This window comes from Diceros bicornis, chromosome 20, assembly GCF_020826845.1.
Source record: "Diceros bicornis minor isolate mBicDic1 chromosome 20, mDicBic1.mat.cur, whole genome shotgun sequence".
Taxonomy (NCBI): Eukaryota; Metazoa; Chordata; class Mammalia; order Perissodactyla; family Rhinocerotidae; genus Diceros; species Diceros bicornis.
The window spans coordinates 30,211,457-30,226,522 of NC_080759.1; the positions used below are offsets into that span (position 1 = coordinate 30,211,457).

General features: G+C 39.5%; 1 protein-coding gene across 2 annotated transcripts in view; it reads left to right on the forward strand.

Annotated features, from left to right (window-relative positions):
* Positions 1-14,739, forward strand: part of DAB2 (DAB adaptor protein 2) — a 50,181-nt gene extending 35,442 nt beyond the window's left edge. Inside the window, exons 9-15 of one of the 2 annotated variants that reach the window (XM_058564184.1) lie at positions 255-317; positions 4,706-5,359; positions 6,342-6,501; positions 10,272-10,892; positions 11,447-11,556; positions 12,139-12,209; positions 12,984-14,738. In XM_058564184.1, coding sequence (XP_058420167.1) covers positions 255-317; positions 4,706-5,359; positions 6,342-6,501; positions 10,272-10,892; positions 11,447-11,556; positions 12,139-12,204 — 1,674 coding nt within the window. In that variant the 3' untranslated portion in view covers positions 12,205-12,209; positions 12,984-14,738. Of the gene's footprint in view, positions 1-254; positions 318-4,705; positions 5,360-6,341; positions 6,502-10,271; positions 10,893-11,446; positions 11,557-12,138; positions 12,210-12,983 lie in introns of both variants that reach the window. The other variant, XM_058564185.1, reaches the window with a different exon arrangement.
* Positions 14,740-15,066: the final 327 nt, after the last annotated feature.

Consider the following 15,066-nt stretch of genomic DNA (forward strand, 5'->3'; position numbering starts at 1 on the left):
AAAGTGATCTTTTTAGTAAACACATCTGACTCCAATCCAAATTCTTTATAAGAGTGTGGACCAGATGGATTTGTTTGGGAATATGTCTACACTTCCTGACCTAAATAGCCTAATATCAGATCTGTATTAGTTAAATGAAAATCCAATTGTGACAAATGTTTTCCTAAACTTTAGTTTAGGAAACAATTACAACAATATACAAAGTGATCTTTTTTAGAAGACACATCTGAATCTAATTCAAATACTTTTTTAAGGGTGTTGACCAGATGGATTTGTTTGGGGACATGTCTACACCTCCTGACCTAAATAGTCCAACAGTAAGTGTCTGTTTTTAAATTTGCAATGTAATGGAAATAACATCTATAAATCAAATTGGCAATTAATCAGAAATCTTGAGCATCGCATTAAAACTTGGAAGGTGACTGCTGATTTTTCTGCATAAAGTGTAAGTGGCTACTAGAGCAAATTTGCATTCTAAGTCATCATGGGCACCTGTCGACACAAATTTAGGTATATTAACATTGCTTAGAGGTTAAATCTGAGCAATGGGTCAGGCAATGTAGTCCTTCTTGGTATTACTTAGGATCAGGAGGAGCTGAAAAATAATCCTTGGCATAGGCCTACTTGAAGAAAGTGTGTTTGTTAGAAGATTAATTATAAAGCCTCCTGGCCTTTTCATTTTTTTTTCCTAGTCTTTCTATTGCAATTTACCAGCATGATTGGTGTGAAGTAAGACTTAAAACAAACAAGAGGCTCAGTTATGTTTAACCAAGGCCTGTTGTTAAAAAAGTTGCTTATTCTTTACAGGATATTATAGTATATCAAGTCATCTTAATATTGGTTGATTGTAACAACTCTGTGAGAATGGAGCAATATTTTCTTTTACAGATAAGGAAATGGTGATTCGGAAAAAAAAACTCATTTACCGAAGAAAGAGGTCCAGATTCAAGGCTTAAGCCTAGGTCTCAGACCTTCCAAAACAAGTGAAATTAACCATGTAATTTTGAATGACTTCTTACAACTTCTATTATTTGGTTAACAGTTTCTTGAGTACCTACTATCTGCAGGGCACGGAAGCAAGTGAGATGCACAGTGTCAATGGCATCATGGAGTTTACTGTCTAGCTGGGAGACCAGCTTTAAAACTAATCACAAAGCCTATTAGTTGATGTTAATTATGGAATATTCATCTCATTTAGAGGTTCAGATAATGCCTCTGAGTAAGTGAGTTTCTGGACTTGAACATAAAAGATGAGAAGGCAATAACTAGACAAAAAAGGCATAAGTCTAGAATAATGGGGAGAATGTCTATCTAGGAGTCTCTTGTATCAAGGAATTATCAAGCAAGCCTATAGGACCAAGAAGGTCATAGGAATTGAAGCAGCAGCAGATCGAGGACTGGGTACGAGTCCGTATAATCCTGAAATGTCCATCCTAGCTCTGAGGTCCTTTTGATTCCTAGACAACTTTGCCCTGCCTCCATACTAGCCCCCTTCCCAAATTGATATCTGAACCACCTACTTTAAAATTTTAACTGACATTCAAACAAGTATATTGAAAGAGATCAAAGCACTCAAGCTATGAAGGAGACTCCCAGTGGGATAGGCAAGGAAGCACTGACTGTTTAATCTGCTCTGTAGACTTCTAGAAAGCTCTGAAAAAGGAAATGAAAACAACATGAGTAATCCTGAGTCTCATTTATGTTAGATTTCATGGATTCTAAGTTTTAGTTAAACAGTAAACTAAAGTAATAAATACCATCAAAGTAGATGATGTCTGATAAGTAAAAGAATGCTAATGGTGCTAATCCTGTGCTGGTTAGACTGCCAATGTATTCTTACATATTGACTCTATATTCATAGGTCACAAAATAGATTTATTTCTACTTGTTTAACAATATTCAAATCTTACAACAGCTGCTCTGGAAGAGATGAAGAGAGGAAGAAATCTAAATTATCTAGACTTTATTAGTGGTTCCCTGAAGTATCTGCCCCTTCCCCAACATTTATACAAAATAGTTTTATGCATTTCAGATAAAGCTCATGTTGCAAATTAAGTGGCATCCCTTAGAATGGAATTTTTATTGGAAAAGCACTTGAACAATATTCTTCTATTCTGTATCTCCAAAAAAGAAAAAAACAAACAAAAAGACATGCCCTCTAACTTTAAAAACTTGACCACTTGAAAGCACAGTCATTATGAGAAGAACATAAGCTGTGGCCCCTCTTCAAGGAGGTGATATCTGATACAGGGATGGGAGCAGGGCACAAAGCACAGTGTCATGAATACATAGGATGCCATGAGTGGGCACAGGTGACTGAAATAGAAGGATCTTTGAGAAAAGGCTTTGTAAAGAATCTGAACTTGAGTTGGGTCTTTGCAGTGTGTAGGAAAATACAGAGTAGTTAGGATAGAAATAAACTGGGTCCTGTTGTGGGTCATTTTGAAAGTCTGGCTAATGAAGCTTATTTTAATATACGGAGTAGCAGGAAGCCACCGGAAGGTTTGGATGGGGGGTCCAGGATTTGGCAGGCTGGAATGGCCAGATGAGATTAGCTCCCTGGAGAAGAGCTAGGCTGTGGGACTCAGTATTTAAACCTCGCCTTTGTACAGACATCTCTTTCGTTGCCTACCTGCCACTCTTCCTGGAGCTCCTAAGAGCTGGGACTGTGTTTCACTTTCCAGTCCCCAGTGCTTTGTCTCTCAGGTGCTCAGATGATGATCGAGTGGATGCAGTGTTGAGAGTCCGAAAGAGAATTGATGAAGCTCTGACCTAGGGGGTGAATGAGGAGTCTTACATCTTTCGATTGTAGTCTATGAACTAGACTCTTAATTTTGGATTAACAACAAACCCAACCTGAGGAGAGCCTTATACATTTTACTTATAGGGTGACTATTCAGAAGTCTAACATTGTGGCTCCTGTTCCGTGTCTTAAGAACTTCTTCTGAAGTATTTGAAAAGGAGAACACTACCAGCTGTGAACACCCAACTATTCTAACCCAGAGGTGGCTCATAATAAATAAATATTGAAATCACAAGCTCTCGTAATACATTTTGTCCTGCCTTTTGATTGTTAAAGATCCATACATTAAGAGATCTTCCAATCCGTTTCTTTGATTTAAAAAAATTTTTTTGTTTAAATTACAAGCTCTTTCTTCTGACAAATTCTTCTGGTTATAAAGAGAAAACCTAGCTTTTAAAAACTACAAATTAAAAGTACAATACCTGATTGTAAAGGAAGCCAAAAGATAGAATGCTATTTAGGTCTGATTTAGAACGTAAATTTTCTAAAAATTTGTTCTTTTTTCTTAAAGCCAAGGAGGCCTATTCAGTCCTCTTTTTTACTCACTAGGTTGAGAATTTCATATTCCCTTGAGGTTGCTTCCTCCCAATGGTCAAAATATTTAGCAATCTGCTCAAGATAATGCTACACCTCTAAACTTCCATTTCAGCTAGGCATTTCTTATTGTTTCTATTCTTTTATGGCTAGCATAGTTAAGTAATTAATGAATCAAAGCAGCCAGAAGGAAGGTCTGTCAGTATGATAGCTCTATCCCAGGGGGAATCCTTGTTAGTTATGTCATTGACCTGAATAAAGACATGTCAGATTTATCAAATTTGCTGCTTTTATGCTGAGAAGGAAATCTTATTTAACAATTAAGAACCCAAATAATTAACATACCAGAAAAATGATAGAGAGGGAATAGAATTTGTAGAGTTATGCATTCGGTATGTCTTTCAAATTGACTCTTAAATCCACATCTTCACCTTACACATAAATTAAAGATTAGATTTGTATATAAATTAAAGATTAGTTGACTTTATCCTCTAAATAGATGAGATTACTGTCACAACACACACAACTCTAAGCTGTGTTATGAAAAAATGTACAAAAATGAGAGGTTAATGTGATATATCATGTTAGGTTATATCAGTGTTTTGAGTATCACTTTCTTAGAAGAACATAGACAAAAGGATATGTCCAAAGGAGAGACTAGGATGGTGAGGTTGAGAGATCCAACTTGGCTAGCATCTTCAACAAGGTCCTTAAATATTTAAAGAGGCATACCTGACAGGCTGTGATGTAAGGGGAAAATCCACCCCCCTCCGAGAGAAGACCAGTTATAGGGAAATATATCTGACCTTAAACTTCATTACAACCAGAACTATAAAATATGAAAGTATTAGCCAATGAATTCACTTATTTAAAGAGGTGATGCTGCGTGACTCTGGGGCACAGCAGAAAGGACTGTACATCAGTTAGGTAGGAAGCTGAGTTAGGTCATTTCTTACTTTTGAGCTCAATATACTTAGATAATCACTTCTAATGACTCACAATCAATTCCCATTAAGACTTTCAAAGGCATAAAGTGAAACAAGAAGATCATGAACTCAGTCTGTAAGTGTGAGTGGACACATGAATACAGTAAACAGTAAATGACAGTAAGATTTCATTTAATGAAGGGCCAATAAAGTTGACACTTAAACAAAAGGGTGTGGGGTAGGGGAGGGGCAGGGAAGACCTATTCTACAACTGGTAAATGCACTCAGGGAGGTGACGGGAGGAGGTAACGGTCAACCAGTTTGCCAAGACCAAAATCTGATGGGAATTTTGATTATCCTGGTCATTTGATATAGCTTTCTCATTTGAAGTCACAACATGGACTAACACTTTCTTTTTTTTTTTTCTTTCCAAATGTGATAGGAAAGCAAAGATATCCTGTTAGTGGATCTAAACTCTGAAATCGACAACAATCAGAAATCTTTAAGAGATGATTCATTCTTAACAAATGGCATCACCTCCTGCTCTCTTCCTCGACCAAAGCCTCAGGCATCTTTCTTGCCTGAAAATGCCTTTTCTGCCAATCTCAACTTCTTTCCCACCCCTAATCCTGATCCTTTCCGTGATGATCCTTTTGCACAGCCAGACCAATCGACACCTTCTTCGTTTGATTCTCTCAAATCTCCAGATCAGAAGAAAGAGAATTTGAGTAGCATGTCTACTCCACTGAGTAACGGGTCCCTGAATGGGGATGTTGATTACTTTGGTCAGCAGTTTGACCAAATCTCTAACCGGACTGGCAAACAGGAAGCTCAGGCAGACCCGTGGCCCCTTTCAAGTACGCAAACACAGCCAGCAGTGAGAACTCAAAATGGGGTTTCTGAAAGAGAACAGAATGGCTTTCATATCAAATCCTCCCCGAACCCTTTTGTGGGGAGCCCTCCCAAAGGACTGTCCGTACCGAATGGCGTAAAGCAGGACTTGGAAAGCTCTGTCCAGTCCTCACCACATGACTCCATAGCCATTATCCCACCTCCACAAAGTACCAAACCAGGAAGAGGCAGAAGGACTGCTAAGGTGAATTGTCTTCTCCACATATCCATTGGCAGAATGCATGTTCGGTACCAAAGGGTGGTGTGATGCAAGCTCTCTTTCCTGCTGCTATTGTAGTTTCCCGTGTGGCTGTAAAATAGAAGGTGGGATAAGGCACATCATCCTCCAGGAATACTTTTCTCTGATCACCACTCTTTTTAAGCTTCTCGCTTATTAGTGTTTGTCACACTCTGCTTTCCATTTGCATGTCTTGTCACTTACTATTAACTAAACCCAAGTTTTTCCATTTTTAATGCTGCTATGCTTCTGTACCTCTGGTAAGTTTGATCGTCATGTTCTGGGAGGGGAGGGCAAGGGTTCTTATGATTCCTTTTGTACCTTCCCCCCACTAACACACACCCCCACACACCCCTCATATTGTGTTAATGTCCAAGGTGGTGGTGTAAAATTCTTGAGTTTGTCACCTCTATTAAATGCTGACTGAATAATCCATTGTCTTAAAAGAAACTTATCTATTTACTATTACCACTTTGCTCGAAAGTAATTTAAACTGTAGTTTCTGTAAGTATCTTTTTTAAAAATCTCATTGGAATATGCAGGCTAACCTAATGATTAGATTACTATATCCTCTTTATGCAGACTGATTTAAATCCAGTAGAATGAACAAAATATTTAGGCTACTTATTTATAGCTGTCCTTTCTTTCCCAGCTTCAAGCTTTTAGCTGATAAGGAGACCAGACAAATACAAATGTGCAAAAAAAGCAAAATAGATTTCATTTTGTGAGTCCTCTGTTGCATCCGTCATCAAGACCCAAAGTTCTTTCCATTGCAGGGATCTGTATCTTTTTGGGTGTGTGTTTTTGTTTTTTTGTAGTAGTTTATCAGTAATAGGAAAAAGTCTTTCTTTCTGTGGTTCCCAAATTTGAGATACAGAGTAGGACACAGAATAAAGCTGGATTTCACTGTTCCTCAGTAACTGATCCGCCTCCCTCTCTGCCCTGTCAGTCTCCAGCAAAAGATTTGCTTGCATCAGACATCTTTGCTCCTTCCGTCTCAGAACCTCCAGGCCAGACATCACCTACTGGACAATCTGCAACCCAGACCAATCCTCTGGATCTCTTCAAAAGAAGTGCTTCTGCCCCAGTGGGGCCCCTTGGGGGTGTAGGTAGGTACCTAGAGATCAAGTTAGGTTTGGTTCTGCTACTTTCACTCATAAGATGCTAATGCATAGGAGGAAGGCACTTGAAGTCCATTTTCAATATTGCACTTACCTGAAACAACTGGTCACGGCTTACTGAAAACAATTGTAAGCAATTCTGAAGCTCAGACCAGCTTTATTAGAGAAACGGGGTTGAGATGAGAGAGCCTTGTCTATCATCTCTATTGGAGAAAGTAGCAATATGCAGGTCTTCCATGTAATTTGCCATTACCAGATTGAAGCTCTATCCTCTTTTAAACTGATATCCCTCTTGGAAGGGATATATACACCAAAAGGGATATAAGTTAAGTCTGAAGCAAGTGTAAGTCATAGAATGAAAGTCCTAGGTTCTGAGCCCAGCTCTGTTCCTAGGCATGTGGTGGGTGTGGGACAGGCATCCTGATCAGTCTCTGAATGTTTTAGCCTTAGCAGCTCCTTGCCAATATTTTGGCTACCTGAGTGTCTTAATAGGTTAGAAGATAAGAACTAGAAACCTGAAGTTGAAAAGAGTAGAGAGATAAGGGAAGAGAGAAATTTTATCAGATACCTGGGATGTGCTGGTGCTGTCATTCATAAATGTGTCATTAGCTCATGTGGACCACTGAGCGACTCTGTGGTAGGACAGTGGGCAAGGCCACTGGCTGAGGGCTGGCCCTGCCACTCCTCACCCACTGCCTCCACTTCTTTTCTGCCTCCATGGTATAGTCTTCAGAAACCCCGAAAACGGTCTTTCTGTCCTGCTGGGGAGTCTCTTTGTTTTTCTGCTTCTTGGCACCTCTACAAGCTCCAAATAGTCTCTGTCTTGGGAGGAAGTTGGGGGTGGGGCTATAAATGAAGAGAGACTCTCTTCCCCATTTTATAAAATTTAACCAGGGATCTTGGCTTTCCCTCTCCCCTGCAGAGTCAGTTATCAGGACTCTATTTTTTTTTTCTTTGCGGTTATCCTGCAAAGGAAAATATTTTGGTTCTGTCCTATTAATCGGATCTGGAGTATGGTGGCAAGAGAGGGGTTGTTACCCAACTGCTGAGTCACTGAAATCCATGCGGGTGTGAGAAGCCAAGTTGTTCCAGGTCTCTGCTTGCATCTACACCATCAAGAGACTCTCTTGAGCACTTTGTGTCACTCGGGGGCTCGCCCTTTCCACTTGGCCCTTTTTCCTGCTCTCCCAAGTGGAGCTAGTGGGTGCTTTTCCTTGCAGAAGGGCAGAGAGCTTCCATGCAGTGCCTGTGACTAGATCACATTACAGAGCTTTGTAGTCTAATATCAATGCCCCGAAGAATTTTTACAGCCAATATTTAACAAGTCAGCCCGAAAATACAGCTGGACCCTATAACTGTTAATTTATTCAGACGAAGTGAAGCTTTTTGGCAAGGTGCCCCTGTTGAGGCCTTGGGTTATACAACTGCAGAATACTGATGATTCTTCCAAGTTTGGACATGGGACTCAAATTGAGCCCTACAGTATAGCCCCTGTCCACTAGCAGGGATCCTCGGCCAAACCAAGGAAGGTTGTAGGTCTGGCTTCCGCTAGACCCAGCTGGGAGACTGTCTCCTCTGGAGAACTGGGGGTGGGGAAAGGGTGTTTGTAGAAAGCTGAACCTTCAGCTTTGACTAGCTACCCTGTGTTTTAATGTAGCATCAGAAGGTAATAAAATTAACTTTTTGTACCCACGCTCTCTTTTTCCTTACCTCTTGCCTCTACTTTCTCCAGCGGGGCCTTAAATCTTGGAAACACAATGCATGGAATCTGGTAGGTGAGAATGCAGGCTGGCATAGGTATATACTGGGAAAGCCTTTAACTCCTGGCAAATATATTTTTCTCTTTTACCACCACTCCCGCTAATACTATCTATGACTAAAGCCACACATTTTCCTGAGAGAAGGCAAGTCATCCAACACGAAAGATGATAAAATTCTACCCAATTTGCACATCCAGTTGGTGTAAATTATTAGTCAGTGACTCCGGCATCAGTTAAAATTTAAATAAATTTGTCTTAAAATGCTAGCAATAACTTCGTTCAGACTAACCCACTTTTAGAAGCCTGTATTATAGAATCTAAAAGAATTTTTCCCTTGATTAGTTGTGAAATGAATATGTATATTTTTTAGTGTAAATGAAGTCTGATTTCTGTATCTGTAAAATAAGTATTTGAATTAACATTCCATTAACAACAACAACAAAAAAAAAATAGTTCTGTCCAAGGAGGTAGAACAGGAGGATAGGGTGCTAGATTCAGAGCCGGTATGCCTGAGTTTTAGTCTCTACTGTCACAGACTGTGACCTCCCCAATTTTAATAATTAGTATTCTTGTACCTAGTTCCCTCACCTCAAAAATAGCATGTTAATTTAGTAAGATGACCTTTTCTGAAACCTACCACTCTGGCCAGGTGGCTATCATTCTCGATGACAAAGTTGAAGCAAATAACATCAATCTCCAATACAAAGAAAATTCAAGATAGAATATCTTGCTACATCAGCCCCTGAACAATGTTTTCAAAATATTTCTCACTCTGAAAACAAAAACATTCCTAAGCCAAGTTTGAAGGCCATTTTCAGTTGGTTAGAAAACTTTTATAACTAAAGAACGCTCTGCTGCAAAGCTCAAAGCAAGTAGGTTTTGAGAGCAGAGCATCATTCATGAATAGGTTTGAGGCTGCATTGAGGTTTTCTGTCGGTGGTGACAGTTTGACTGGATCATTAATACACTTGGGAAGAGGCAGGAGAGACAACGCCCTGCATATTAGAACAAGATGTAGGGAATGAGCTTCTTCAAGAAGAGAGGGGCAAACAGTGGAGGGACCTTGATTTTAGTGATTTAGCTAATTCCCAGTCAACATGGCAAAGATGCAGGAGATGCAGACATTCCTCCACAAAGATCAGATGTCCGGACACAGGCAATTAGTTACCTTGGAAGGTTTTTGTGCTTGATGTTGTCTTCTCTCCTTCCCTTCTTCTTAAATAATCTGTTCCAACTTCTGGCAAGGTTTAGTGAGTGACACATGGCAGGAAGCCCTTTTATTGAAACAGCTCTCCAGTATAACCAGCCTTTCCTCCATTTTTATATAGAAAAGTCTAAAACTATCTTGGCATCGACCAAATTTTATCATCCTTTTATATAGCTGTGTCAACGTTGGCAGCATTTAAAAGCAAGGAAACTTTGAAACGGTTTCTTCATGATGCGAGCATGTTGAGAGCTAATGCACATGCGCAATAGTTGGTCTCCGTAAGACTCCAGACGTGAGCCAGCTGCCAAATGAAAAGATCAAATCAATGATTGAGAGTGCCCAATGGATTATCTTAATTAACTACTTCATAATCAGCATGGTTTGTACATGTAAATGTATTCACTCAACAAATAAGTTCATGCTATTGACAGTCTCTGTTCTAGCGGTTTGAAATACATCAGGTTTGTATGATAAGGGCTCATTTTTTCCATGACTAGGTACTTATGGACTGTATTATCCTTCTAATGAGGTAAGTTAAAAAAGGTATAGTAGAAAGAAAGGGCTTCAAAATGCAACTAGCATGGGAATGCTAGCTATACTGTGTTAGCTAGTTAACCTTTAGAGTGATTTGATCTCTCAGAGCCTTTATTTCCATGTCAGCTTCAAGGCTTAATGAAGCCTCTACGTGAGTAGATATTCTATAAATGCTCCCCAAAGAGTTGTGCTTTCTGAAACTCAAGAATCTTCTTCAAGCTTGTCACCTGATAAGTCCTCTCTCCTGCTTCCTTCAGGTGGTGTATCAGTTACACCCTCTCAGGCGGGACCGTGGAGCCCAACATCTTTAGTCTTCAATCAGTCCACTTCAATGGTCCCGGGAGCCATCATGGGTGGTCAGCTTTCAGGATTCTGTCCGCCAGTCATTTTTACCACAAGCCCGCCTGTTGCGAGTTGGAACCAGCCTTCCTCCTTTGCAGCCTCAACTGCCCCTCCAGCTCCTGTTGTTTGGGGCCCCTCAGCATCTGTAGCACCCAATACTTGGTCATCAGCAAGCCCTTTGGGGAATCCTTTTCAGAGCAATATCTTTCCAGCTTCTGCTTCTTCTGGCCAGCTCTCCTCTCTCCTGGACACTCCTCCTCAACCACCTCCCAGAACTGGCCCTCCAAAGGATATCTCCAGTGACGCCTTCACTGCCTTGGACCCACTTGGGGATAAAGAAGTCAAGGAAGTGAAAGAAATGTTTAAGGACTTCCAACTGCGGCAGCCACCTGCTGTGCCCGCTAGGAAGGGAGAGCAGACTGCCTCTGGGACTTCAAGTGCCTTCTCCAGTTATTTCAACAGCAAAGTTGGCATTCCTCAGGAGAATGCGGACCATGATGACTTTGATGCCAATCAACTGTTGAAAAAGATCAATGGTAAGCTACCCACTCCTCTGTCTACTGTATCAACAAGTATTTCCACTATCATATGGGCCCACAGAGTCCCTCAGAAGTACCCTCTTCCACCCACCAATAGCCTTACTCTGCTTTTTTTGATAATCAGAGGTTATGGAGACAACTTAACCATTTACCCTATGGAGCTATTTATCTTCGTTAGCTGTTTCTAGGGGCTGGCCCAATGCTGCCCTCTTGTGACAATTCTTAAAAGGGCTGCCAAGAGCTATTGAATTCCATGGGTCATGGCCCTGGAGGGCTGTGTGATAAAACCTCAGCCAAACTCCATGGCCTTAAGTGAGGGAATTCTGAATCTCTTCCACTTCAGGTAAATATGCATGGCTTCCTCTTTTGAGAAGGGATGAATTTCCTGTAATAATCATTGGAAGTCCTAGTATTTGGTGGTGATTTTTGTTCCATTGATGTAAATTTCACAAGTATGGCATTTAATATCTAAGATAAGCCTGACTGGAGGACGTGTGCCTATATTTGGGGGAAGCTTGTCTACTGACTGTGCGGGGTTTTTCACCTTCTAGAACCACCAAAGCCAGCTCCTAGACAAGGTGCCCTGCCAGTTACCAAATCTGCTGACAATGCGTTTGAGAATCCTTTCTCTAAAGATTCTTTCAGTTCATCACAGGCCTCTGTAAGTATCACCTACTAGATGCTGTTGCTCCAAAGTACATGCCGCTTCCTGAATTAACCTTGTTTGTATAATAACTCTTTGACAATAAAGAACATTTGAATAAGATTTATCGTTAAGAACTATCACAGTGTAAAACATCAACTCAAACTGGGGCAAGAGTATTTTTGCAAGGACTGCTATCCTGAACTTGAGAAATGAATGTCATATAGAAAAAGTCCTTTGTGTCTCACCTAACTTGGCTCGTGAAAGCAGTCTGGGAGAAAATTGAGCCGAAATACTATCTTAAAAAATCTTTCAATGATTTAAGTTCCTGATTTCCCACCCATGATTCTTTAGTTCATAAAAATAATACTTCCCATTTTGGGGAGGCAAACATAATTCACCTGAACCTTGGTTTTGATGTAAATAATAAATATACATCACCAATTACAAGGAGGCAAACACAAATCATTATAGACCCATACAATATCTGATTCGTCTGTGACCTAAGTGATTTTTAAAGGAATTTGAGAAATCTTAATTATAGGTTTTTTTCTTATAACTGTAATTATACTTATTGACTGGATGGTTTTATTTCCGTAGATGGCTTCTCCTCAACCCATACCTCCTGATGTTTATAAGGATCCTTTTGGAAATCCTTTTGCCTAACTTCTGTGAGTAGAAGATCCTATTAAGCTTAGTTTTAGTGAGAAAGGGTAGCACAGTGGGTGAGGGTGAAATTTTAATTTTAGAATTGGGAAGAGGTTAAAGCTCTGTAATTTAGAAGTAATAGACATGGAAATCTATACTTTAATTCAATAATGACTAGGCTGAGCATTTAAGAATAGAATTCTTATACATAACTCTGCTTCAGAGAACTGGGTGAGATTAATGAAAGGGCACATTCCTGGGCCCCACTCCAGCCCATAAGGAATCCCCCTCGGTGCTGAGGAAAAGCTTCATTTTAACAAGCACCCAGGTGATTTCTAATGCTAATAAAGCAGTGTAATCTATTGAAGGGCTAGAAGTCTTAACAGAGACTCATTGTCACCCTCCTCTCCAGGGGAGGCATATGCAAAGGAATAGAAAGGAATAAACTACGCTAGGAGCCTAGAAAGATTGTTTGCACTGAATTGAATTGACTGGAGTTCTCTTTGGAGGCCTTTTCTTCTTTAAATCATGAAGGAAGAATAATTTTCGTCAATCTGCTAAACTTATAGATTGGGGTGGGGCAAGGGAGCTCTCACAGGAGAAAATAGCCGACATTATTGAGCACTTGTGTTAATCACTTTAATACAGAGTCTACATTTATTATTTTATTCAGCTTTCTCGCATCAGCCCTAGGAGATCTTATTACTGATATTTTAAATAATGACTTAATATTTAATACATTGATATTCAATCCAAAAATTCTAACCACGGATTTTTTCTTCTTCATACTTCCCTAGGAACTTGGCATGCTGACTATCCAAAGGAACAAAAAGGTTGGCCTTAGTAGTCAAGGACAAAGCTAATAGCCAGACAAGTCTTGACCTCTGCCCTTGTCATAGCTTTGACATATTATCTGTTGCCTTATTTCTTGCCGCTTCTTCTACTTGTAAAATGCCTTTCACTTTCTGTTTAGATTAAAGCTAAACTGAATCTATGGCTTTAAATAAATTAAGAACCTAAACTCTCTAGTTTAAATGTAAATGAAGTAGTTTTCCTACTTGAATCCTTGCCTATTGTGTCCCTAGAACCTTCTAGAACACTCTACCATGTACCCTCTGGTTGGGAGATGCAGCCACCACAACCCTTCAGATGATACTGTTCTGAATAAATTTTAAAATCCTTACTGTTCAAAATTGTTTGGGGATTCTGTTTTAGAGCATAAAACCTGAAGATTTAGTAGAACAAGGCACCTCCTTAAATCTTGTTTCAGACCATCACTTAGAGAGAATTTTTACAGTAAAACTGAAGCAAATCCAACTTCTTCTTAGGCATTTTGGAATCTGACACACTTAAGAACCTTTTTAAAGATGTAACTTCTCTTTCTGAAGATTAGTTTTCTCTTAAGGACAAGACTGTCATTTTCCAATCTCTTGCTAGCTATTGAAATGAGGAAAAGCATTATTCGTCTCTCCTCTCCTTCTCCCTCTGATTCTTTTTTCAGTCAGTTTTGCTCCCAGGTTGATGTTACATGACCTCCCTTTTACAAGCAACAGAGTTTTATGGAGCAAAAAGTTCTAATGATTCACAGATCTGAAACCTCTCCGCCTTCTCAGTAATGGCTAATCCCAGTAACTAGAATTGCAAATGGGCACAACTTTTATCCTTTCTATGGACTAGGAGGCCATCCTCTTGAGCTGAACTTCCAGAAGAGCAGTACATGTTGAAGAAAAACGGAACTCAACTCAGCAATGAAGGACTGTATTCTGAAGAGCAACACATCACAAAGTTAAATGTGATTGTGCCAAACATATTAGGTGCTTATTTGAGGTCATGCTAGACCTTTATCAAGTAACTGGAAAACTTTCTTGAAGCCAGTCTCATAGTTAGTAGGAAGATCAATGTAAAAAAAAAAGCTGTAGAACAAGTATTTGGTGTTACCATTGAAAACCTATCATCTGCAATATTTTTCTCCTCATAACCTTGGAAACTTTCCCAGTTCATTTTCAGTCCTATTGTTAGCACAGTTCTGAAGGGTTTGTTCTTGCCAAAATGAGTTTTGTTTTGTTTTATGTTGGGTTTTTTAATGTTGTCTCTTGACCCCTAATGCTCAGGTTTTTGTAGATGTTAATCAACCACATACAATGTTACCTTTACGTAGAAGAGGATTACTGCTCAGGATCTAAACAAGATGGTGGCCTCATGAACCTCTATTGATTAGCCCCAAGAAGTCCTAGCTAAATTCCTGTGGTTTTATGTTTCATGGTAATAGCTGATCATGGATGGCATAATTTTCCATCAGACTTCCTACTCAGTCATCATAAACACAGACTTGAAGTAGTATTTTATAAGTTTGAATACCTAAACGTGCTAAACTGGAGGTAATTATTTCTAGGTAGTTGAATTTTTGAAAGTAGAAAAAATTTTGAAAGTAATGATCAGCCACACAACTGTTTTGTACATACTTATTTTCTTGTGCACTTTTCTGTATGCAAATAAAGCTATAAATTTACTCATTTCAATAAACTGGAATGACAGAATCTCGTGTTTTACCCTCAGTTTATTCTAATATTTGACCCCAGCTTTGGGTTGATGTTTTAGGGTCAAGGTATAAAATATACCAGTCTAAGGTGAGCAAATGTTACTTATAATACATTCTGTTTTGTCGCAAAGATGAAGAGAAAGTGGAAATCTATGAAATAGGGTCATGATTAAATTATTATCTCATATCTTTCAATGCCTTAGTCTCCTTTCTCAGACCTACACATACTCCCTTCCTGGGAGTTTAATGGGAGTCCAGTGGTTAAGACCTGTACCAGAACAACCTCAACTGATCTCTAGTATAAAACACATTTATTAGTAAACTCTTGGTTCATCCATTTT